The sequence below is a fragment of the Lissotriton vulgaris genome, chromosome 7 (genome assembly GCF_964263255.1).
Source record: "Lissotriton vulgaris chromosome 7, aLisVul1.2, whole genome shotgun sequence".
Taxonomy (NCBI): Eukaryota; Metazoa; Chordata; class Amphibia; order Caudata; family Salamandridae; genus Lissotriton; species Lissotriton vulgaris.
The window spans coordinates 1,726,056,793-1,726,083,295 of record NC_141695.1 but is presented as its reverse complement, the minus strand read 5'-3'; the positions used below and the strand labels follow the sequence as shown (position 1 = coordinate 1,726,083,295).

General features: G+C 47.2%; 1 protein-coding gene across 1 annotated transcript in view; it reads right to left on the bottom strand.

Moving 5' to 3' along the window:
• Positions 1–26,503, bottom strand: part of LPCAT3 (lysophosphatidylcholine acyltransferase 3) — a 201,045-nt gene that overhangs the window by 129,957 nt on the left and 44,585 nt on the right. Inside the window, exons 2-3 of the mRNA XM_086932970.1 lie at positions 8,904–9,011; positions 6,924–7,030 (exon numbers count right to left, since the gene is read on the bottom strand). Coding sequence (XP_086789096.1) covers positions 6,924–7,030; positions 8,904–9,011 — 215 coding nt within the window. The remainder of the gene's footprint in view (positions 1–6,923; positions 7,031–8,903; positions 9,012–26,503) is intronic.

Here is a 26,503-nt window from a genome sequence, read left to right as displayed (position 1 = left end):
TGAAAGGGATGTGGCATTACCATGGAAAGCAATGCGGACTCCTTGCCTTTTTACGAGACTGCTTTTTATTAGGTTTTGACTAGCGATGCATGCGTACGAAGTACGCATGCGCTAGGAAAAAATCTTATGAGCTGTGTTTGGAGTCGGGTCTACGCCCCCTCCTCTCATTGGCTAGCTCCATAAATGGAGACTAGCCATTGGGAGGAGGGGGCGTCCGTCAATCTCGGACCAGATTCGGGGGCGTTCCCGAGAATTTTTGGCTTTTGGCTACGTCACGCGACGTCAGCCAAAAGCCGGGAACGCCCCCGAATCTGGTCCGGGATTGAGGGCACCCGCCTTCCACTGTGCCCCTTCCTGATTGCCTTGCGAGCGCACGTAGTGCACATGCGAAATAGTGAAATGAAGGGCATGTTTGATACACCACTATGCCTCTGTTCTCCAAATTGTAAATCCGGCCCGCGACCAGGAAGCCAGGCAGGCCGGGGCGGAACTGCGGGACACTCCCTCGACGTCATTCCCGGGCCGTGCTGTGATTGGCTGCCGGCCCGGGACCTGACGGGGAAGACGAGCTGCCCGCGTCTCCTCCTTCGTTCGGCAAGCTTATTGATTGGCTAACAGTGCTTTGCTATATTTGCAGAGTGCGATGCCCTAACTTGTTTATCTTATCGTCATGGTCTGACATTCCCAACACACTTTTCTCATTCACTGCAGACCTATGAAGTCATGCATCACATCGCTACTCCGGAGACTTAGATATCTCTCAGCGCTATTATTATTATTCAGCCCCGGAAACTCTGCCTTCAACCTGTCTTTTTCTTTATATTTTACATCGTTCTCTTGTATAAATACACAGCTGTACATTATACCGACATTTTTGTAAACTAGATGGTCTGACATATATAAACACACTGCCTATTATAAGTATTTGGCTGTGTATTCTATCACCTTTTGTGTATATGAGTTGGTGAAACATGCACGCTCACAATGTCCGGAATACATCATTAACATGTTCCAAGATGTCGGACTTAAAACAAACAACAACCCGGCACTTCGGACTTTGCCCTTTCTTTGCACCCGCCTTCCTGCTCGCGTGGGCGTGCTCGCCTTTCCCGCCCCCTCTCCCGCCCGCTCTTAATGCCACCGGACACAGAGGGGACTTGCAGTGTCTGTTTCACACACAGGCAGCAGTGGGTGTTTCATTCAGTACAGAGCGCGGTCACAGCATGAGCCTTCCTAACAAAAACGCCTATTAAATCCTTGGTCTTTGGCTGCTCCTAATCAAAAGATACCCAATCTATAATAAATGTGGATGTACTTTGTGAATATCAGCACACCAATAAGCGCCCTTTAATTTCTTGCAAACACTCTATTAAGCAGTCTGTGTCTGTGTCATAGATTCATGGTATCTGAGGTTGAAGCTGATTAGGGCAATAACGAAAGAAATGGTCGCCTAGTCAGCCAATGCATGTGTTTTCAGGTTAGAAAATTGAGAAGGGCTCGAGCTGGACAGCTGGGTGTCCCTTTAACTGTTTGAGGTACCGTAAAGTTTCTGGTTAGGGGGGTTGCCTTTATCGGTGTCAGTTGACCCTGGCAGAGGCATAACTCATTTGTAATAAACTATTCACCGTCACGCTTGTTTTTCAGTTTAGGAAAGACAAAAGGCTATGCGGACCTAGTGGCAGCAGGTGCTTTAACCCACGGAGCTATCTCCTGGCCTTAATCTCATCGAGGCCTAACCCTGAGACGAGCACGGGTCTCGGTACTGCGCCGCATCGCTATCAGAGGTGTCACCTGGGCAGGGCGCACTGTGAGGCTGAAACCTCGCACCACATGCCTCTATCAGCCCGAAAAGGACCTGAAAGGGATCAAAGGCAGACCTGCTTATCCCACACAGCTCCTTATCTGGCCGTCAGGGGCCGTGGTATCTAGGCGCAGATGAGCATTTTAAAACCGCATCATTTGTTGAATGATTTGATAAAGCGCTTAGCCTAGGTATACACAAACCCTGTCTGGCCAGTTGGCATACTCGGGCGTTGTCGCTTTTACACCATGGTCCACCATTTGGCTGCTTTCAGCGGAGTAACCCAAATCCAGACAGGCTGGTGTTTCTCAACGGCTGGGATGGTTGGGAAAGAGTCAGTCACACGCCATCTGCTCATCAGGCGCCCCCTAGCAGTCTGCTAGAAGCAACCCGACCTAGTCACAGCCCTGCCAGGCGTTTTCAAGGACGCGACCCTGATATGACTAACGAGTTCCCAGCCCCACTGGCCTTTTAGTGGCCGCCGGCGATCATGGCATGTAAAGGGCGGCTCTGGCCCAGCTCTACTCTCTCTCTCCGAAGCAGAGTGGATCAGAGTTTACAGCGCATCAATCGAATGAACACTAAGTAAGGCATCCTCAGACACCACAACATACAGCAGCATGGAAACATATGGCGCCTACCATTTCCCCTTCTTTCCCGTTTTTCTGTAGTGCTGTACACCTACGTTTCTTACTACTATTAGCTCTGGTGAATGTTGGCTCCGGGCTCTGTAGATTGCTTCGTGGTGACAGTTGTTAAATGCCAACGTGTTCCATTAAATGACAAATACCATACGTTTTAAATTGGCATTTTTTCATTTATTTTTTTAGTACCTGCCAAACACCTCTGCTGTTCCTCAACTCGAGAGACCCTCCCTGAGGTGATCATTATATGTCTGACGCTGACACAGGCCTCATATCTCCCAGAAAGGGAATGAATGGATCTAAACTGATTCAAAATGTGTCTCTTCAAATCCAGCCCAAAGAGCTTAAATGGATGCTAACATGAATGAATAACACCATTAAACTGTAAAGCACTTTGAATTCTAGTTAATGCCACAACTGTGTGCATGAGAGATGGCATCTAATGCAGTCTATCTCAGCGCACTTCACAACTCATTCTCTTATTTTTAGGTCTCATCTGAGACAAGGCATGTGCTGTCTCTTGCAAGACATTTTGTAAGTGTACAATGGTCTTTGATAGTACCACATTGCTTACCATTAGTTGCCTTCATCGTCACTCATTTGCAAGATCCACATTTGTGAGTGCATACGGACTTCACTTAAGCTTCCTGCGTGTCTCCCTCCCCTAGAGCAAAGACGCATTACTTGTGTCCTTCCAATGCTCCCTTTTAGGGCGTTACTTTTGATTTTTATTTAAGGACTCGACTAGAGTGCATGCCTTTTCTAAAAGTTTCCCTCGTGTGCCACACGTGTGTTGCTGTTTCTCTACCCGTGTCCTTCTCTTCTACATTCTCGTACCTATTATTCTGCCCACAAAACGTGTGAGTGTGGTTCTTCCTCCAGTTCCCCGTTGTGCACTCTCATCTGTTTTGACCCACCCACGCCCTCTGTCTTCCTTCCCATGTAGTCTCCATGTTACTTAACCCCACCTGCACCCTCAGTGTTGATTCCCCTACCCGTGGTTCCTGTGTTGCTGCCCCACCCCAGTGTTGCTTCTTCCACTCCATACCTCCCCTCTCCTTGGTGTTTGTGTTTCCAACCTCCGTGTTCCTTCTCTTCCGACCCGCCTTTTGTATTGCTTTCCCTCCGTGTTGTCCCCCCCCCCCCCACCTCTCCCTTTTTAGGTTTTGACTAGCGATGTCCATGTGTGTTTGTTGTGACTGCTCTGACTATCTTCGTTGATGGAAACAGGAAGCGTAAGGGATTTATCCCCTCCCCCCCCTAGATTTTGGAGTGGAGGGGACACGCGGTAGAAGTTTAGGTCGACAGAAAAACTGCGCACTTCCACTGTTGACATCCGCATGGGATGACTACCCTGCTGCTTTCGACCTGCTGACCGGCCTAAGGCTTCAGACAGGGTCGGATTTATTCTCTGGGGCCCGAGGACAAATTCCCGAGGTCAGATGTAGGTGTTGTTTGTCAGGTCTGGGGCAGGGTCCCCATTTAGCACATTGTCATTCTCCATAGAATGCGTCTCCTTCTATCCTGGGCCAAGGGCCCAGCATGGAGGACTCTGCCCTGCTTCTGTGTAGGAGTTCACATCCTCCTGGCAAAGGGAGGTGCTGGGGGCTATTGGAGTTCCTCTTTGATAAGGTGATGCATCTTTTTCATGCAACTCACCTCAAATACAGACATACATGGGAAAGCAAACCTGCTCCATACCTGTTTGACACTTAATGGAACTGCTTTGCTTTGTCAACAAATGCCCCGAGCAACGTGTTTGTGACAGTGAGTGCAGAGTGACAGTGAGTGCAGAGTGACAGTGAGTGCAGAGCGACAGTGAGTGCAGAGCGACAGTGAGTGCGAGAGTGAGTGCAGAGTGACAGTGAGTGCGAGAGTGAGTGCAGAGTGACAGTGAGTGCGAGAGTGAGTGCAGAGTGACAGTGAGTGCGAGAGTGAGTGCAGAGTGACAGTGAGTGCAGACTGACTGCAGAGTGACAGTGAGTGCGAGAGTGAGTGCAGAGTGACAGTGAGTGCGAGAGTGAGTGCAGAGTGACAGTGAGTGCGAGAGTGAGTGCAGAGTGACAGTGAGTGCGAGAGTGAGTGCAGAGTGACAGTGAGTGCGAGAGTGAGTGCAGAGTGACAGTGAGTGCAGACTGACTGCAGAGTGACAGTGACTGCAGACTGACTGCAGAGTGACAGTGAGTGCAGACTGACTGCAGAGTGACAGTGAGTGCAGACTGACTGCAGAGTGACAGTGAGTGCAGACTGACTGCAGAGTGACAGTGAGTGCAGACTGACTGCAGAGTGACAGTGAGTGCAGACTGAGTGCAGAGTGACAGTGAGTGCAGAGTGACAGTGAGTGCAGACTGACTGCAGAGTGACAGTGAGTGCAGACTGACTGCAGAGTGACAGTGAGTGCAGACTGAGTGCAGAGTGACAGTGAGTGCAGAGTGACAGTGAGTGCAGAGTGACAGTGAGTGCAGAGTGACAGTGAGTGCAGAGTGACAGTGAGTGCAGAGTGACAGTGAGTGCAGAGTGACAGTGAGTGCAGAGTGAGAGTGAGTGCAGAGTGACAGTGAGTGCAGAGTGAGTGCGAGAGTGAGTGCAGAGTGACAGTGAGTGCGAGAGTGAGTGCAGAGTGACAGTGAGTGCGAGAGTGAGTGCAGAGTGACAGTGAGTGCAGACTGACTGCAGAGTGACAGTGAGTGCAGACTGACTGCAGAGTGACAGTGAGTGCAGACTGACTGCAGAGTGACAGTGAGTGCAGACTGACTGCAGAGTGACAGTGAGTGCAGACTGACTGCAGAGTGACAGTGAGTGCAGACTGACTGCAGAGTGACAGTGAGTGCAGACTGACTGCAGAGTGACAGTGAGTGCAGACTGACTGCAGAGTGACAGTGAGTGCAGAGTGACAGTGAGTGCAGAGTGACAGTGAGTGCAGAGTGACAGTGAGTGACAGTGAGTGCAGAGTGAGTGCGAGAGTGAGTGCAGAGTGACAGTGAGTGCGAGAGTGAGTGCAGAGTGACAGTGAGTGCAGACTGACTGCAGAGTGACAGTGAGTGCAGACTGACTGCAGAGTGACAGTGAGTGCAGACTGACTGCAGAGTGACAGTGAGTGCAGACTGACTGCAGAGTGACAGTGAGTGCAGACTGACTGCAGAGTGACAGTGAGTGCAGACTGACTGCAGAGTGACAGTGAGTGCAGACTGACTGCAGAGTGACAGTGAGTGCAGACTGACAGTGACTGCAGAGTGACAGTGACTGCAGAGTGACAGTGACTGCAGAGTGACAGTGACTGCAGAGTGACAGTGACTGCAGAGTGACAGTGACTGCAGAGTGACAGTGACTGCAGAGTGACAGTGACTGCAGTGTGTGAGTGTGCAGGGTGCACATTGTGTGAGTTTGCAGGGTGAGCAGTGTGTGAATGTGTAGGGGAAGTGTGTGAGTGTGCAGGAAACAAACACTCAAACTAAGTCCACCACACACTACTGCATATACTAGTGAATACAGTCATCTCTTTATACAGAAAAAATGAGTTATATTTAGAGGGGTCGGAGTGGGACGCAGTGGGTGGATGATGCATGATGGATGGATGTATGCATGATGCATGGATGTATGGGTGGATGCATGGATGGGTTGGTGGTTGGATGGGTTGGTGGATTGCATAAATTGTTGAGGGATTGGCTGTATATATGCATCTATCCATCCACCCATCTATCCATCCACCCATCCATACACCCATCCATGCATGCACCCATGCATGCATCCACCAACTCATTTATGCAAGCATTACAACAAGAGCCCGCAGCTCTCCTTCGTCTCTCCTCGCCCCCCCCTTCCCTGAGCCCGCAGCTCTCCTTAGTCTCTCCTCTCCCCCCTTCCCTGTGCCCTGCCATTGTAAATGACAATGCCATTTATTTATGTTAAAAAAAACCTAAATAAAAAAAATGTCAAGAGCAATGCCAATAGCTCTAACTTTATCATAGGCAAAACCATTGCATTGTAAATGCTTGTTGTCTTCTAGATGTTAGCAAGACTACTCAATGTATCAGTCTCTCCTCTTGGCACGGTTCTGCATGCAGCTACTTCTCAATGGCATCATGGAGGGAAGTGCGTTGTGGAATCAAATACATATCCCGCTATGTACGGAAGCAGCAAGAGCTGCTGCATGACTAAGTGTGAACCACCAATTCTCTCTGTCAAACGCTTTAAACAGTCCCAGTGATCCTTCATCACAACACTGCGAGATAAATAAGCCAAATCGTTCTTGAATGTGGCTTCAAATGGCTGTGTGTGCTCTCTTTGATTGGAGCAAACCACATCATGGAGAAGCGACCGCAACAAAAGAAATTGTAATATGCAACTGGGAAAACTACTTTTCATATCCAGAACAATTTCAAATCAATTCTCCACACTTCACAAATCTGTTATGACCTGTACAACACAAATCTTAGTCAAATTCCAGGGCAAATCCACAAAACTTGGCCACAGCTTACCATCTGGAAGGTGAAGGTGGTGAAAACACCCGTGACAGTCCTGCCCATCAGCCGGAGAATAAGGAACTGCAGCACAACACATAGCAGCGAGTGGTACAGCTGAGATCCTGTAACAGGACAGCTTGGATTAGAGATGCTATACATTCAATAAAAGCTTTTGAACAATCAAATAGGCAGGATCGGTACAGGTTGAAGCAACTTGGAAGGTTTGCCCTGGGTTACAGTTGGGTAGATGAGACCGGTGACTTGGCAGAACGATTCAGTGGTTTTGCGGGCTGAGAATGTGAAGCTAGAACATTCAGGGGTCAAGGGGAAATTCACATTACCTCCCCAACTTCACAATATCCACCAATATGTTTTTTGGGCCCATAAGACAATAAAAATATCACGCTAAACGCAGACTAACATTCATGTGTAAAGGCATTGGATATTAACCCAGTACTGTCAGGATGTAATCTATATATTGGAAGCCCTGTCATACCCAGGATCAGAGGACTTATTACTGCACCACTTAATTTTGCCCCTTCTTTGTAAAACAAGACTTCAGACTACAGTTTATGCAATTTGGAGTGTAAATACTCTAGCTCTCCAACTTTGTGTTTTGCATTCTGCCTTCCTTGCAGTCCCCTCTTTGAACTATATGCCCTTTTAAAGCCAGTGGGATTAACAATACATTAATACCTTTGTGCAACTCTCAGGCTTTTCTGATATCATGCCCTCTGGTCTCCCTGAACTCCAAATGAAACCAACAAGTGCTTCCATATTAGATTTCACGGCTGGACATCAGAAACTCTTACGACTCGCACGACGTTTATTTAAATAAAAAGTACTGGGAGCATTCCCACAGTCAGGTGGAACAGCAGAAATGGGATGAGCAGAGCTCCTTCGTGTAGCCTGCAGGATCCCATTGGCCAGCTTTGGGTTGTGGCACAGTGGTAATGCTACAGAGGCAAACCCATGCATCTCATGTGTAGATCCCAGTAATAGGTTAAAACGATTACCTGAATCTGCTGTACTGTTGCTACTAGTGGCCTAATCAGCCACCTCCTATGGGAAGTAGGATGAAAAAATGATGATCGGAGCATAGTCCCCTTCTTTGCCGTTTCTGCTCAGAAGTCTTCGAGCTGCATACGTTTCCTGCTTGTGACCAAGGGAGACAGGCTAACCATGGCCGCAGGACGGTTTTGGATAGGAATGTTCTGGGGACTGCCTGCTCAGTGCGCATTGACACATTCCACCTTGATTCCTCTACCCGTGCTCTCTGAATACAGGTGCACAAGGAATCTACACAGCCTGTGAGGCTAGAATAACTCTGGACTAACAGTCTCAGTTGGTGTGAACATTTAAATTGAGATCCGCACTACAACTCTAGCCAACAGAGCAGGGATTACTTGTGGGAGCTGCTGGTAAAGGAGTGCATAAATGAGATAGTTTGGGTGGATGTAATGTTATGAAGTCACGAAAAAATGCTGTGCATTCTCTTATACTAAGAGGCACAATCCTCACAGATGTTGATGGGAGAAATGCGCGTGAATCTGGATATGGAATACAGTCCTGGTATATTCCTAATGATCACATATCACCAGCAAAGAATCTGCAGTTATAGTTCACTAGCGTCACAGGAACCGCACTTAGGTTTATGACACTCCTGAAGATTAAAAGGGTCAGAAGATGGGTTTGGGAGGGCAAAGGAGGAATACTATTTCTCTGAACATTAAGGGAAAGGCAAGAGAAGTTGCTCTAGAAATAGAAGCAATGATGAGAAGCACAGTCACCTTAGGGAAACAGCAGGTAGGAAGCGGAAAAGGATCAGCCAAACATCTGAGACGAGTCTGGGAGTTAAAGTCAGTCTCCTGGGCCATGTAAAAGCCAGCCTCTGCAAACGACTGCCAACGAGGACGTCAGAAATGGTGTTACTGTGGGCTACATGCTGCCAAAGCAGTTCCTCTGAGAGCTATCAGCCCTGTGCTCAGTACCTACCGAAGTTAAAGTAGCAGATTGCGAGGCCGGTGATGGTGTGGAACACGTAGAAGAGGTGAGGGTCCTTTCCATAGAGGCACCAGCGCTGCAATAAGGCCAAGGGGTAACCTGTAAGGAGAAAACAGCATTGATTAGGATCGGTACACATATGCTAGCTCTTTTGTGTATATGTGTGTAGAAAAACAAAACCATGACAAAAAGCCAGAACAGGGCATTTTTAGAGGGTGTGGCATAATAGCCCTTCAGCAGCCGTGAACACAAAAGATGGGGTGTGGAGGAGAATCAGGTAAGAGCACTACAGCGGGTAGCCAGAGCAGGAAGATGAGGGTAGGACTTGCCTTCTGCAAGTGTCCTCATAGCGGAGCACAAGGGTAAAAAGACATTGCCACAAGCTTCTAAGCTAGAGAAACAGAGGATGAGTAAATACTAATGACCCCAACTATCCATCCATTCATTTTTTAGATGACCCAACACATACTCAATGAAAAAATACCAGGCAGGATTGGAAGCGACAATGTCGAGGCAGGCCTTAAGCAAGCCACGAAGGTAGTCAGTGAATTTCAAAGCAACGTGGACTGTCAAAGAAGGTGTCAACTCCATTCAGAGTGCATAAGCCTGCCAACCAAGAGCGATGTCCATGGAGACCCATGGATGGGTGTAAATGGTGCGTCACGAGGCCTGCCAGGATGCTTGGGACGTCTTTTAGGCTCTGGTCCACTGCTGATCTCTTGGCAGCCTGCTGCATCTCCAAACATCGAGAAACTCATTCATTGTGCCAATAAAGCCCTAAAGCAACTAAGCATGTGTGAACACCAGAGGAGAAGCACTCTAACAGTATTTGTTCAACTATATACAGGGCCAAATAATTATGAGAGAAACAAACATGAGCAGAGGTGGAAAAAAGGGAAAAGAGCAGTGGACTAACGTATGAAACGTCTCTGATACGAAGGTAAGATACCAATCTACCTCTGCTGTTCATCCATAAGAGTTCCATAACCTCCTCTAGCTCTCGAGTGAGGGCATAAATCTCTGCTCCTGAATCACAGAAAGGATGCCAACTAAACACAACTGCCCATTCATCGAAAGCACTTCTAACAGAGGTGGGGGTGTGGGGGGGGGGGGGGGGGGGTGGGGGGGGGGGCTGAGGGGGGTCTTGACAAAATAGTTCACACCATTGGCATTCTTGCTGCATTTGTGAAACGTATCTCTCATCCACAGTACTGTTCAGAGGCATGAAAAGGCATTACTAAAGCTTGTGCCTCAAGACCGGAGATTCTGTTACTTGGGTCGCAGGGCCACAACCACATATGGTGAGGATAATCAAGCAGCAATGGTGGGGCGAGTGCCCCCCGCCTGCTTCATACACTGTTGTTTTGTTATCTGTTAAGACCATGAACAATCCCTTTTCCTCCACGACAAAAGCTTTACATTCTTGAACGGTTTAAGACTCAATTAAAACTTTAATGAATACACTCCAAGGAGATTAAATTGCCACCCCGCTATAGTCTGCACTGTTTGGAGAGATGCTGGGGCAAGCAAAGGCTACGGAGCCACATCAATGGGGTGGAGGGGTGGAATAGTAAAGGTAGCTTCCCCTCCAAAAACCCTGGGTCCGTTCTACTGTGGATCTGCAACAAGTACAAACCCTATCCGGATTGGACTCAGGATGCGATGACAAGAAGTCAAATGCTCCTCAGGGAAGGGGGATCGAGCTAAAAAAAAAAAAAAAAAAAACCACAAAAAAAACAGAAGCACAGTAACCGACTGTCCAGCCCGGTGGTTTTCATTCAGAAACAAAGTACTGGAATGAGTACTAGAACTAAATTCTACATCTAAAATACAGGCAAGATGCAATTTAGTGGACTGGATGGTGAATGTACACCAGAGGTCTCCAGCCTTTCCAATAATGACCGCTACTTCTGATTGCAGTAAATAGCCCAGAGCTACTAATGACTGAATTGTTCCAGGAATGCCCACAGAGAATCACAATAGTGACAACACACTGTGGGATTACTAGTTCTGAGTACACAGATGTATGTTATAATATTGAGGGATGCCAAAAACATCATATCCAGTATTCTACTGATCGTGAAGATATAGAACACACACAGGCAAGTATAGATTCACTGTTCTGTATTCCACACATACTTATCATGAAAATGATATGTAGCAATATAAACAGACAAATTTAAGAATGTAAATAAAACTTTATATTTATTTTTCACTGAAAAAAGCAAAGGTTACAGTGAAGTTATAGCTCGGCTCAGGCTTCACTCGTACAAAACCAGTGACATTCAGCAGTAATAGTTAGCTCAGCAAACTATAATTCAGGCCCCCACAATGCACTGCCGATATCACTGATGACACCATCCAGTGACTTTTTAAAATGTCACTTTAAAAGGCTACAACTACCCGCAAAAGGACCGCAGTGGATGAAGGTGAAAATCAGAGGGTAGCGGCAGCCGCCTGGGACCAGCCTCAGGTAAAGCCCCCAGCCAACTTCAAAAACGGAAAGCAGGGGATCGCGCAATTGACAGCACCCACTGGAGGGTAATTCAAATGACTGCCTACAGATTCCACAATGCCGTATTCTGAAAGACACACCCACTGAAGGGTTAAATTACCGAAGCAAGATTAACGGCAAACATTTTTGGTTTCCTGTGAGCAGATGTAAAACACGTGTAACGGAAAGCTCGTCCTTCTTTGAAAAAGGCCGGAGTCAGGCCGAAATGCATCAGAAACGTTTGGGACGGCTTTTGAGAAATAAAAGAACATTTGTCAACGCGACGTGTGCGGCTCATTCTTTCCAGTGACTGAGAAGGTGAAGAAATGTGTAATATATATATATATATATATATCCGCACTCGTAAAAAGGAAATCATCCGGCACTCGAACAAGGGTATTATTATTTCGGATATATATATGTATATATATATGTATAATATATATATATATATATATATATATATATATATATATATATATATATATATATATATATATATATATATTTTTTTTTTTTTTTAATTTATTTATAACTTTATTTCGGCCGTTTTGGCCATAAAAGTCACATACATACATTAAAAAAAAATCAAACAAATATAACAGTATTTAAAAAAGTGTTTTACGGGCAAGGAGTAGTTTTTACAATTCATTTTTACATGGAAAATCACGCATTATATTTCATTTCAAAAGATTTTTTTTTTTTTTTTAAAGTTATATTAAGAAATATCACAAATGCAAGGGTTAAGAAAACATATACACTTTCCAACTCAGAGACAATGTCCTTGTTTTTTTCGGATTATGTAAACAGAGTATAGAAATTTACTTATACTAAATACAATAAACTGGGTTGAATTGCTTTTCATGATCCTAAAAGCTATTGAACAGGACCTAGTCCCCAGAAGGTTACACATTGGTTTCAGCCATTTCTTTCTCGGTTTCGTATATGCACTAGAAACAAAGAGCATGTGAACCTCATTCTCGGAACAGTCAATGGAGCACATAGGGCAGCACTTGGTTTTAACAGTCAAGGCTCCCAGTCTTTTTTGTGCCCATCTTTCAGTATTGTAATTCAGCATAAGTATCCCGTATCTGAACTTTAGGAAAAGGGTTTTTGCAATGGGTGGCTCGATCTCGTCCAGGAATGGTTCGAAACAAAGCTCGTCCTTAAATAATAAAAAAGCCTGGACTGCTGAACCAGCACTAACTCCATCCACTAGCTCCCCGCTTATGTGGGTCCAGAAGGCTCGCTTGACTACTAGTTTGGAAAAAGTAGGCATTTTGTCTGGAGTCTCCCACATTGAATATAGGCCCAAGAGTGTAAGCCATTTTTTAATGTGCACTAGCCAATTGATGGAGTTAAAGGAATCAAGCATCATCAGTTCTTGCAGGCCATTTCTATAATCTATCAACTCAGGGGTAGTCCAAAGCCTAACCCAGAATAATAATGGCCTTAAGATAGCTAAATGATCTGTTCTCCTAAAATTTAAGTCAAGTTGGAGTGGTAAAAGGGGTGTACTAATAGGGACCCTCACAGAAGCCCGCATGAATTTATTGTCCATAATTTGGAAGCTATTCCTTGCCCATGGGCCCCATATCTCTGCTCCATATAGTACAGCAGACTGTATTTTAAATTTAAAAAGTTCTAAAACCGGGGTTACACTTTTGCTTGTACTAGAATTCATTTTGCATAAAATTGGTTTGACATTTTGGGCATATGTTATCTTACTTTTCTCGATTTGGGGTTTCCAGCTTTGCTTGGAATCTAGTACAACACCCAAATAGGAAAAGTTATCCACAGTATCTAGTTTTTGGCTGTTCAGGGTCAAAAATCCTCTGTCTGGCATACTGGGATTTAATGACATGCATTTTGTTTTGTTTGCATTGATTTCCAAGCCCTTTGTCTGGCAGTAGCAGCTGAAGGAGATAAGGAGTGCCTGGAGGCCCTTTTTTGTTTGGGATATAAGTATAGTATCGTCTGCAAAGAGCAGCGCAGGCACCCTTACACCATTGAGCTGCGGTGAATCATTAACACAAGCATTTAAATAATCAGGGATATCATTAATAAACAGGGAGAATAGGGTAGGGGCCAGGACACATCCCTGGCGAACCCCACGTTCAATGGGAATGTTGCGAGTCAACTCGCCATTAGGGCCCCACCTGATGTTTGCGAAATTATCAGCATGCAGCTCAACTATTTGGGCTAGGAGGCATCCCGGCAACCCAATTTCTTGCAAGGTTTTCCAAAGTAGACTGCGTGGGACTAAATCGAATGCAGCCCTCAGGTCAACGAAGGCTACATACAGATGACCTTTTTTCAGCTGAACATATTTCCAAATCAAACAGCAAAATCGAAAAATTTGGTCTGTTGTGCTGGTCTTACTCCGGAAACCAGCTTGGAATTTGGAAATTATATTCGTAGCTTCAAGCCAATCGTTGATTCTGAATAGGAGGTGTTTGGCGTATAGTTTTTGGAGTGTGTCCATCAGACTAATTGGTCTGTAATTGGAGGGTGTCATTCTATCCCCCTTTTTAAATATTAGCACAACCTCCGCTGCCCGCCAGCTGTCTGGAAAGTTACAATTTGACGATAGGGCGTTAAACAGACGGTTCAGATAGGGGGCCCAGACATCAACTTCGTGTTTGTAGAGATCCCCCGGTATTCTGTCCGGACCAGGGGCTTTAGAATTTTTTAGATCGTTGATCGCCCTTACCGTCTCTTCCAATGTGAAGTTGAGGGGTTCAGTAGGGGGAAGGGACCTTAAGCTCCATTGGCTATCACTATCGTATTGTTTGTAAAGGTTTGTAAAGTGAGTTACCCAGGTCATCTCATCCAGGAATACATCTTTCACGGCTCTCCCAGCATGCCCCCCGTTGGCCACCAGTCTCCAGAAGCCAACATTGTCATTGGTTTTTGCAGCAGATAGCATTTCGGCCCAAATTGATTCCTCCCAGAGTTTTTTTGGATGTTTCTAATATACGTTTATATTCCACCCTTGCAGATTTTACTTCTTCTTTAGACTTGTTTTTAATGGCAAGCAATAGGTTTGATTTGGCAGTTCTACACGAGTGATCATACCATAGCTTTCCGTGGTTGGCCATTCTGTGGTTTTGCTGCTTCTTTCTCGGCATTTTTGATAAGAGCATTTTTAGTTCAGAAAAGAAGACTTTGTGTAGATCAATAAAATGTTCAAAGTGTTCCGGTAGGAAGGCATAGTCAGCTATATGTGCAAATGTTTGTTCAAAAAGAGAGTAAACCAATGCTAAGGCATTTCCATCCGCCAAAACACGTGGCCATCTTACTGCACGTCTGTTATTGTTTATGTGGACGTCCTCACATAAGCTGACTTGGGTGGATTCAGTTGTAGTTAAAGTGGTGTCACTAACCATGTTCTTGTTGATGTAAAGTTCCAAGGGGTAGTGATCACTTTCCCCCCTACTTACTACTTTCAGATCTATCATAAAGTGCCAGATGCTAAGAGAAACAAGTACAAAATCTAAATTGCTTTTAGCTTTAGAGAAGGTTGGTTGTTTTTGCAGGTCCGATGGGAGTCGGCCATTGCCTGCTCTAAGGCCGTGGTCTGCGGAAAGTCTTAGTAGTTGGCTGGCCAATGTCGAATATTTAACAAATTTGGTGGTTTCAAGCTGGGGGATGTTATATGCTGAGTCCTCATCTTCGAACACTTCAGAGATGCCCAGAACAGGTTCAAAATTACAATTTAAGTCTCCTCCCAAGATGACCGGGATATCTCCAATTACATTTTTCAACAGGAGCTCCAGGGCCTCAAGTGTTATTGACACCTTGGAGTGACTGGTCGGTCTGTTATAGACATTGACAATGAACCATTCATTGCCACACGGTGGAGTGACCCTTAGGGCTAAAATATCCGGAGAGCCTGTATCCACAATTTCAACCTGCATGGCCAGGGTGATTTTTAGCCAGATTAATAGACCCCCTGATGGTCTTCCTCTGTCAGACTGAGCTGCCTTAATGCCATAAGTTTTGTATCCTACCCGATGAGGAACTTCTATGGCCCAAGTTTCTTGTAGTAGACAAATGTCACAGGTGTCAATGTAATTTGCCCACTCAGGATCTTTTAGGTTCTTATGAACACCTGCGATGTTCCACGATAGGATAAGTAAGCAAGGATCAGTACTCTGGTTGACAGGGGGGAGATTGACTACACACTGATTGGGCCGGTTGCCTACTTGCAGATTTGTTATGTCTTTCTCTGCAACCTTTACTTTTCCTCTAGTTGCAGTAATTACTCTCCCATCCCGACCACCCTCAGCTGTGCAACAGCGTACATTTCCAGCCTTGTTAAGTGATTCCGTTTTCTGTGGAACTGGTTTAGTCCTGTGCAGCATATTCCTATTAGACAGGTCATCATCAAGCAAGTATACGACATTTTTAGGTTTGGGATAGCTTTTGACCAATCTACAGAAGGCATCATATAATTCATAAACGAAGTCAGGCATATTCCTATTAGACAGGTCATCATCAAGCAAGTATACGACATTTTTAAGTTTGGGATAGCCTTTGCCCAATCTACAGAAGGCATCATATAATTCATAAATGCAGTAAGGCACAGTGGCAAGTCAATCCACAGCATCTAGGCAGCTAAATCTATTGAAGGTAGGAATGCCAGACCACATATTATAATCACCATGTCTGGCTAAGTTTGGAGCACCAGACCACATATTATAATCACCATGTCTAGCCAAGTTAGGAGCACTGTCATAATACTGGTTGACAGGGTTCCAATTGGGGCCGTGATGGATAGGTCTTGGTGGAGGGTAGAAAAATGATAGGGGTCTGGCTTCAATAGGGGGATTGACACCGTACGATTTCCAATTGCAGATTTGTTCAGCACTCTGGGGTTCTTCAAAGGATATGACAATACAATCGCCCGTGATTGATTTTACAGTTGGCCCTACCCATGGTACCCTCCTAACCATAAGGATCTTACTTTTCATCTGGTTGGGAATGGGTTTATATTTATTTAGCCAAAAAATCACTTTGTTTTTTAGCGATTGAAAATTTTCTTCATATTGACTATCCAGTTCTGGCACCCCTGTGAGAACAGCTACAAATGTACTAGCGTCTGGTGGCAGATCTATGTACCCTCCTCTAAAATTATTGCGAGTGTGGTTAAACTGGTGGTTTGGCTTATGGGAGGCATTTGCAAAGGTTTTGTCAGGCATGGATTGGATGCCTGCAGAACTAATATAGGGGTAGGCAGGGGGATTGGGTTGAGGTTTATTTGGGGCTAATGCACTCTGATTGGAAGAGTGGGAAGAAGAAGGAATTTGTGATAGGGGAGTATTAGTATGGGCCTGGTTTTTCTGCATGGGTTTGCTAGTAGTATTTACAGCTGTAGAAGTTGAGGGGGTTGGATTCAATTGGGTTTTGGTGCTAGTTGATTGAATAGTGTTTGTGTTATTTGCTACCCCCACCTTTTTTTGCTGCACATCCAATGGACTAATATGTGAGTTTTTTGATGTGACCGGGACGGGGACTGGAACTTGCTGGGTGACTCTAGGTGCTTCAGTACAGTTGAGACTTATGCTTGAAAGAGTAATAACACTTTTCTCAACCTCGAGAAGCTGATTCTCAATTCCAGTTAACCTAATTTCCAGTGGTTTGAGTAATCTCTTAAGCGTCTCCCATACTATTTTTAAAAATTCTTCTCTTCCACCGTCTTGTTCTACCATATCACAGGAGACTCTTTGCCCCTCACTACCTAAATGATCGGACATAGCAATGGAAATTTGTTCGTCTATGCTGTTGTTAGTATTGTCTGCATTTACTAGTGCTACATCGTGTACAGAGATCTCGGATGTTACAATAGGAGTGTTTAGAGTACCACCCTTGATGTTATGACTAAGTGCTACTTTTGCTTTTTTCCTAGCGAAAGCCGTTAGGTGTTTGCGCTTTCTTTTGTGCTTTGATGGTACTTTGACGGGTGATTTGTTTTTGAGGGACTCTGCTTCAACTGGCAACCTACAGGTGGATGATGGGCTTATGTTAGGTATCATCTCTTCTGGTGACTTACAGGGCGCCCCATCTGGAAGGACCTCAACACTCTCCTTTGAGAGTGTCAACTGTGATGGGCTTCCTGACTCGGCCCTAGCTGAAGGCCCATGTGGTTCATGGAAAGTAGGAGGAATTGATTCCTCTACTATTGAGTGCACCTCGGCTAGGGCTATGATTGGTTTTAGACCAGAAATGCGTTCAGGAGTTTTGGAGGAAGCAATGCTGCCTAGGGAAGATTTTTTCCTAAGCGCAAGTTCAGTTGAAAGCCTCCTAGCACATTCAAGTTCAGTTGATACTCTGTGCTGGAGTTTAGTTATTTCCTTATCAATGGAGAGGCTGGTCCTGGTGATAAAGTCATCTAGGGTGCCTGTCGCTTTTTTGGAGATCTTAGTTGCCTTGCTCCGAGTTTCACGTGATGACATTGTGGGGAAGGGATATTACAATAAATATATAAAAATCAAGTATGCTAACTGCAGAGACTCAAAAGGATAAAACCAAGAGAGGTGGCCCGGTCCGGTCTTAAACGGTCTCTTAACGGCCTAAAACGGCCCTGTCTTTGCCCAGTCTTAGCCCGGGCTGCGTCCCGCGCTGCGGGAGTAGGCTGTTATGAGGCCTCAGGAGGGCGGGGGGCAGGCCAGCAGGGAGAGCGGACCGGAAGCTCTCCGTCGGTCTAGCAGGGACTTCTGGGAATTGAAGTCCCTGCACGCTCGCAGCCCCGCTGCAGCCACACGCCCGGTGCCGCTTACCTCCTTACCGCCTCTACGCTCCTCACAACCAGCAACAGGTGTCTTTCCCTCCTCAGGCAGGCGAAGGGGCACCCGCGAAGCGGGTGCGCCGAGAGGTGGACTGGTGCCGAGTAGAGAAGAAGGTGAGCCGCTCTGTCTCGCTGATGGCGCTGAATTCCTCCGTTTGGCGTGATAAGCAATTCACAAGGGTGTCCCACTCACTTAGGCTGCAAACTGGTGTTATGAGGCCTCAGGAGGGCGGGGGGCGGGCCAGCAGGGAGAGCGGACCGGAAGCTCTCCGTCGGTCTAGCAGGGACTTCTGGGAATTGAAGTCCCTGCACGCTCGCAGCCCCGCTGCAGCCACACGCCCGGTGCCGCTTACCTCCTTACCGCCTCTACGCTCCTCACAACCAGCAACAGGTGTCTTTCCCTCCTCAGGCAGGCGAAGGGGCACCCGCGAAGCGGGTGCGCCGAGAGGTGGACTGGTGCCGAGTAGAGAAGAAGGTGAGCCGCTCTGTCTCGCTGATGGCGCTGAATTCCTCCGTTTGGCGTGATAAGCAATTCACAAGGGTGTCCCACTCACTTAGGCTGCAAACTGGTGTTATGAGGCCTCAGGAGGGCGGGGGGCGGGCCAGCAGGGAGAGCGGACCGGAAGCTCTCCGTCGGTCTAGCAGGGACTTCTGGGAATTGAAGTCCCTGCACGCTCGCAGCCCCGCTGCAGCCACACGCCCGGTGCCGCTTACCTCCTTACCGCCTCTACGCTCCTCACAACCAGCAACAGGTGTCTTTCCCTCCTCAGGCAGGCGAAGGGGCACCCGCGAAGCGGGTGCGCCGAGAGGTGGACTGGTGCCGAGTAGAGAAGAAGGTGAGCCGCTCTGTCTCGCTGATGGCGCTGAATTCCTCCGTTTGGCGTGATAAGCAATTCACAAGGGTGTCCCACTCACTTAGGCTGCAAACTGGTGTTATGAGGCCTCAGGAGGGCGGGGGGCGGGCCAGCAGGGAGAGCGGACCGGAAGCTCTCCGTCGGTCTAGCAGGGACTTCTGGGAATTGAAGTCCCTGCACGCTCGCAGCCCCGCTGCAGCCACACGCCCGGTGCCGCTTACCTCCTTACCGCCTCTACGCTCCTCACAACCAGCAACAGGTGTCTTTCCCTCCTCAGGCAGGCGAAGGGGCACCCGCGAAGCGGGTGCGCCGAGAGGTGGACTGGTGCCGAGTAGAGAAGAAGGTGAGCCGCTCTGTCTCGCTGATGGCGCTGAATTCCTCCGTTTGGCGTGATAAGCAATTCACAAGGGTGTCCCACTCACTTAGGCTGCAAACTGGTGTTATGAGGCCTCAGGAGGGCGGGGGCGGGCCAGCAGGGAGAGCGGACCGGAAGCTCTCCGTCGGTCTAGCAGGGACTTCTGGGAATTGAAGTCCCTGCACGCTCGCAGCCCCGCTGCAGCCACACGCCCGGTGCCGCTTACCTCCTTACCGCCTCTACGCTCCTCACAACCAGCAACAGGTGTCTTTCCCTCCTCAGGCAGGCGAAGGGGCACCCGCGAAGCGGGTGCGCCGAGAGGTGGACTGGTGCCGAGTAGAGAAGAAGGTGAGCCGCTCTGTCTCGCTGATGGCGCTGAATTCCTCCGTTTGGCGTGATAAGCAATTCACAAGGGTGTCCCACTCACTTAGGCTGCAAACTGGTGTTATGAGGCCTCAGGAGGGCGGGGGCGGGCCAGCAGGGAGAGCGGACCGGAAGCTCTCCGTCGGTCTAGCAGGGACTTCTGGGAATTGAAGTCCCTGCACGCTCGCAGCCCCGCTGCAGCCACACGCCCGGTGCCGCTTACCTCCTTACCGCCTCTACGCTCCTCACAACCAGCAACAGGTGTCTTTCCCTCCTCAGGCAGGCGAAGGGGCACCCGCGAAGCGGGTGCGCCGAGAGGTGGACTGGTGCCGAGTAGAGAAGAAGGTGAGCCGCTCTGTCTCGCTGATGGCGCTGAATTCCTCCGTTTGGCGTGATAAGCAATTCACAAGGGTGTCCCACTCACTTAGGCTGCAAACTGGTGTTATGAGGCCTCAGGAGGGCGGGGGGCGGGCCAGCAGGGAGAGCGGACCGGAAGCTCTCCGTCGGTCTAGCAGGGACTTCTGGGAATTGAAGTCCCTGCACGCTCGCAGCCCCGCTGCAGCCACACGCCCGGTGCCGCTTACCTCCTTACCGCCTCTACGCTCCTCACAACCAGCAACAGGTGTCTTTCCCTCCTCAGGCAGGCGAAGGGGCACCCGCGAAGCGGGTGCGCCGAGAGGTGGACTGGTGCCGAGTAGAGAAGAAGGTGAGCCGCTCTGTCTCGCTGATGGCGCTGAATTCCTCCGTTTGGCGTGATAAGCAATTCACAAGGGTGTCCCACTCACTTAGGCTGCAAACTGGTGTTATGAGGCCTCAGGAGGGCGGGCCAGCAGGGAGAGCGGACCGGAAGCTCTCCGTCGGTCTAGCAGGGACTTCTGGGAATTGAAGTCCCTGCACGCTCGCAGCCCCGCTGCAGCCACACGCCCGGTGCCGCTTACCTCCTTACCGCCTCTACGCTCCTCACAACCAGCAACAGGTGTCTTTCCCTCCTCAGGCAGGCGAAGGGGCACCCGCGAAGCGGGTGCGCCGAGAGGTGGACTGGTGCCGAGTAGAGAAGAAGGTGAGCCGCTCTGTCTCGCTGATGGCGCTGAATTCCTCCGTTTGGCGTGATAAGCAATTCACGAGGCTGGTCACTCCAAAGACAGAAAACAACTGCCGGTTCCATAGTGACAAAGAGTCGACCCAAGAAAGTGCTGGTGCAAGGTGGTTTATTGAAATAAAGCCAGCGCTGCCGCCATGACGCGTTTCGCCTTCGAAGAGGCTTGATCACATGACAAACTGCTAGTCATTGAGCGGAGCATTTAAAGTGACTGCATCTGAATGATTCATAAACATGGTGAATATACTATACACAATGGCGCTATTACAAAATCATTAAAGGGAAACCCTTAAGAAACATATATTTCCCAAATTATTTTCCACATTCAATAAAACAGATATTATAATTGATATATTTACAAGCATATTTACATAGAACGCTAAGAATTGAGATGATACCAAAACATGACAAATAATTAGGTCTATGCAAAAGAGTATCGTCCAAGTATATACATGCAAACATTTTAAATAGCAATATGCTCAAGTGTAATATAACAGCGTTAATCATGGGGGGGGATCTGGAAATAGACTCCTTAACGCCCCTCCCACATCCAGTATTATGAATCAATAATATGTTGATCTAAATAGAGCCCAAGTGGGCCTGCCACAATGCCTGCTAGAAACAATACAAGTGCAAAAGTGATTGTGCAAAATTAGCAATGTAAAGTGCAAGAGTGACAACAGATAATTCCTAAATCATTAAAAAATTCTCAAATTCATAATCACAGAATATATACAAAGGAGTCACCACAATGTCAAGAATTTATAATGATGTTAAAAATGACATTATTGGGAAGGAATTCTTTTTATATCCGGACAGGTCTTATGGGCATACTCGTCAATCCTAAATGCAGGTGTAAAGGTCTTCCCTGTCATTTAATCCATTAGGATTTTTTGTGTTGAGCTCCAATATGTATCTAGTCTCCAGGAGACGGAGTTTAGCCTCACAGTCCCCTCCTTTCCTTTCAACTTCCACACAGTCAATTAGAAAATATTGGAGCTTGTCTGGTATGCCTAGATGTTTCTCCTGAAAATGCCTGGCAACCGGATAATTTTGATCGTGCCCCGAAATTGCACAAATGTGTTGGAGTATCCGTTTGTGGGCGGGCAGTTTAGTACTGCCCACATACTGGAGTCCACACGGACACTCCAACACATATATGAATTCAGTCTTGAGGGTAAGCCACTTGGAAATGGCAATTGGATGCTCACGAAATGGGCTCTTAAAGTAGGTCCTGTTGCTGCCAAAACGACAGGCTTTACATTGTGGACATGCCTTAAAGCCCTTTTTAAGTGTCATCCAGGTGGTGGAGGCTCTTGGCTCTAAGGTGTTGCGGACTAATGCCTTCGACAGAGAAGGAGATTTACGGAAGGTGAGCTCTGGTTTGTGGTTTACTATGTGTCCAATTACTGGATCACTTTGAACCAGGTTCCAGTTTTTATACAAAATACTCCGGAGAGCCCCATGCTGTCGGTTATACGTCAGAATAACACGTGGGGAACTTGCTGTCGCCTCCCCTACCATGGAGACATCCGTGGGGATGTTTGACTGGGAATCAGAGCCTCCTGTCTGCTGACTGAATTTGAACGATTGATAGCTTTGGTGAGATTGACATTAGAATAACCCCTTGCAAGAAAACGTAATCTGCATGCCTCCTGTGCAGCCGCACATTCGGCATCAGTACTGCAGATTCTTTTGATTCGGAGCATTTCCCCGAAAGGAATGCTCCGAATCAAACGAGCCGGATGTTGGCTATTAGAGTGTAATATAGTGTTCCCTGCACTGGGCTTTCTGTACAATCTTGTGTTCAAGATGTTACCTTCTACAAATACCTCAACATCCAAGAAACAAATAGACTTCGAACTCATATTTGAAGTAAAATTAAGATTAATGGTGTTGATATTAATCAAATCTACAAACGCTCTGGCACTGTCAGCACTGCCCTTCCAAATAAGAAAAACATCATCAATATAACGTAAATACAAAACAATGTTTTCAGAAATAAAGTTATGGTGTTGTCCGACTAGGACCTGTTCCTCCCATAGCCCAACGTGTAAACACGCGTAGCTAGGTGAGAAACAGGCCGCCATCGCCACACCCCTAACCTGGTGGTAAATTACGCCATTGAAGATGAAGAAATTCTGTTCGAGGCACATTTTGGTCATATCCAGTAACATTCTGTTATGTGCCATCGAATGTGGAGGGCCTTTGTTTAAATAGTGATCCAGAGCTTTGAGTCCATCACAATGTCTTATTGAGGTATAAAGGGATGAAACATCTAGAGTCATTAGTATCATGTCCTCTTCCCAAACAAAGTGCTCAATTTTGCTCAGGAAATCAAAAGAGTCCTTGACATAAGAGTTGAGAGTTTTGACATAGCCTTGCAAAAAAAAGTCTGTATATTTGGAAACGTGTTCCAAAGAACTGTCAATAGCAGAAATGATAGGTCGGCCATGAGGTGTGATAATGTCTTTATGGATTTTAGGGATCAAATAAAACGAGGGGATGACAGGATGATCCTTCTTCAAATATCTGAACTCCTCATGTGTGAGAAGTCCAGCACTTCTCCAGGCTTGTAATTTCTGATATTGTTCCACCCACATAGTTTTTACCACCTGGATGTTGCTCCTTCGATAACAAGAGATGTCATTGAGTTGAAGTTCAGCCTCTTTGAGATGCATATCTTTGGGCCAAAGGACTACATTTCCGCCTTTATCGGCCTGTTTCACGATGATGTTATGGTCTTTCTAGAGTTTTGTAATTAGTTGTTGATAGCACCAGTTCTGTTTAGACATGAAGAACTTCTTTTTGTTCGTGGCGGTATAGAGTTTTTTAACGTCTTGTACCACCATCTCCTGGAACGTATCCAAGTTGTCATGAACCATTATAGGTTGAAAGGTGGATTTAGCCTTGAAAGGAGTGATCTGTTGCTCACTTGAGTTGTGTGGCATTTCCATTGTATTACCAATCGTAGCCTCGTTTTGTAGATCCCATATGCTATGCTATGGTGATTTGTATAGCGCACGGCTGCCCCAGCGAAGGGGCGTCCCGGCGCTGCGGAAGGACAGAATACAGTTTACAGTGAGGTGGAGACGCTAAGGGTGAAGCTATTGTTGAAAAAGGTGTGTTTTAAAAGCCTTTCTGAAGGCTAGGAGATCTTGTATCCCACGGATAGCTTCGGGAAGACTGTTCCATAACTTGGCCGCTAGGAAGCTAAAAGAGCGGCCGCCCATTCTGGCCAATCTGATGCGGGGAATGATCGCAAGATGCTGCCCCTCTGACCGGAGTGATCTCCTAGGGATGTACTCTGACAGGAGCGGGCGAAGCATTGGGGGGGGGGGGAAGTTTTAAGGATTTTGAAAGCGAGGCACAATGCTTTGAACTGGACCCTTTTGCCCACCGGGAGCCAGTGCAGTTTCTTCAGGGTTCCAGATACCGAGGAATGGCGCGGGAGACCCACCAGAGCCCTGGCAGCCGCATTCTGAACTCTTTGCAATCTAGTAATTTCAGCTAGATTAGCCCCCAATAGAAGGGAGCTGGCATAGTCCAGTCTGGAAAGGATGGTCGCCTGGACGATTAGTTGGCGAGTGCGGCAGTCAAAGAACTTCAGAATGGGCCTGATGTTACGCAAGACGCCAAAGCATGTGGCGGCAACCTTTTTTGTGTGGTGCGTGAACTTTAGAGCAGAATCCACCCAAACTCCCATGTTTTTGACACATTCCTTAGGCGTAGGGGATGGGCCTAGCGCATCCGGCCACCAGTTGTCACCCCAGGGCGAAGTGTTTTTGCCCAGGAGGAGAATCTCCGTTTTCCCGGCGTTTAATTGAAGAAAATTCGCCGTCATCCAGTTGGTGATGTCAGTGAGTGTCTGTTTAAAGTGTTGTGCCTCCAGACCACTGTTGTCCATAAGTGACACCACCAACTGGGTGTCGTCTGCATAAGATACCAGGGCAAGTCCATTTCTTCTAGCCACCTCTGCCAGGGATCGGACATATACATTGAACAGGGTAGGGCTCAGGAAAGAGCCTTGCGGCACTCCCTGTCCAATGTTATGTTCCTCAGATGTGTGGAGGGGTAGAGACTCTAAAAGACCTATTGAAAAGGAAGTCTCTAAACCATCCCAGAGCTGACCCTGTGATACCAATTTCCTCCAATCTCATCAAGAGGACCTCGTGTGACACCGTATCGAAGGCAGCACTAAGGTCCAACAGGACCAGTGCTGCCGAGCCTCCGGTGTCAAGGATGGTACGGAGGTCCTCTGAAACACTGAGCAAGGCGGTCTCGGTGCTATGACCAGCTCTAAACCCGTGTTGAGAGTCATCCAAGATGTTATTGGTGAGGAGGAAATCTGTCAGAATGTTATTGACGTGTGCCTCGATAATTTTGGCAGGCCAGGGAAGCAGGGAGATAGGTCTGAAGTTCTCAGGGAGCGAGGGGTCTAGAGTGGGTTTTTTTAGAATGGGAGAAACCCAGGCCTGCTTCCACTTGGAGGGAACTTTAGCGGTCGAAAGAGACCGGTTGATGATATCTCGGATGTGCTCAGTGATAGATTCATGGGCTTCACAGAAGGTATCCGGTTTAAGGGGATCTGCCGGGGAGCCCGATTTAATCTTTTTGCAGATTTTTTGGAAACTCTCTCGCTCAAGCGTGGGTAGGGAGGAGAGAGAGGGCCTAGTAGGATCAAAAATGGCCAATGGCTGCGGGCCTTTAGGAAAAGTGTCGTAGATTTTCATGATCTTGTTGGTAAAGAAGTTGGCCATATTATTACAGAGGTCAGGGGAGGTGATAGCGGTGTTGACCGTTTTCTTTGCGGTAAGATCTTTCAAAATTTTGAATACAGCTTTCGAGGTGTTAGAGCTGTTGTTGATTTCATTAGCATAATATGCCGCCCTTATTCTGCAGATCTTACGATGGTAGGTTTTTTGAAGCATGACATAGTCTAATTTTAGATTGGCATCATAGTTTTTCCGCCAACTCCTCTCTGCCTTTTTGCATTCTTTTTTCAGGCTTGCTAATTCGGAGTTATACCAAGGGCTAGCTGTGTGGATGCGAGCCTTGGTGCATCTGGCCGGGATCAAGGTATCAAGTGCCTGAGTGATCCAAAGGCAGAACTGGTCATAGTTTACGTCTAAATCTTCGGTAGGGGGTGGAGGATTTAATGCCAGAAGATTGTGTAGGTCTTCAAGATGAAGCTTTCTCCATGGTCGTTTCTGGACTGAAGGGGTGTCAAAAGTGGCCTGACTCTGGCTACTGATCGTGCTAGGACTAGATGCCATCTCGAGGGGAATGTTTTTCTTTTTGGGATGTTGTTCGAAAAGCCTTTTCAAATTTTAATTTACGTGTAAATCTGTATATGTCCATGCGCGTGTCAGCATAGTTCATATTGCACAGCGGACAGTAAGATAGCCCCAGATTAAGCACAGATGTTTCCGCCGATGTCCATTTTAGATTTGAGAGGTTGACTACTGATTTGGCTGTGTTTTCTTTGTTTTCCTTTGGTAGCGCTTCCAGTGACCCTGTTTGGTCAGATTGTTGCCATTTGAGGTTCCGGGCGCGGCACTTCCTACGTTGCCAGCGTTTGTAATTGGCCCGTTGTTTTTTGGTGCGTAGGTCTTGTGTGACCTCAAGGTTTCGCG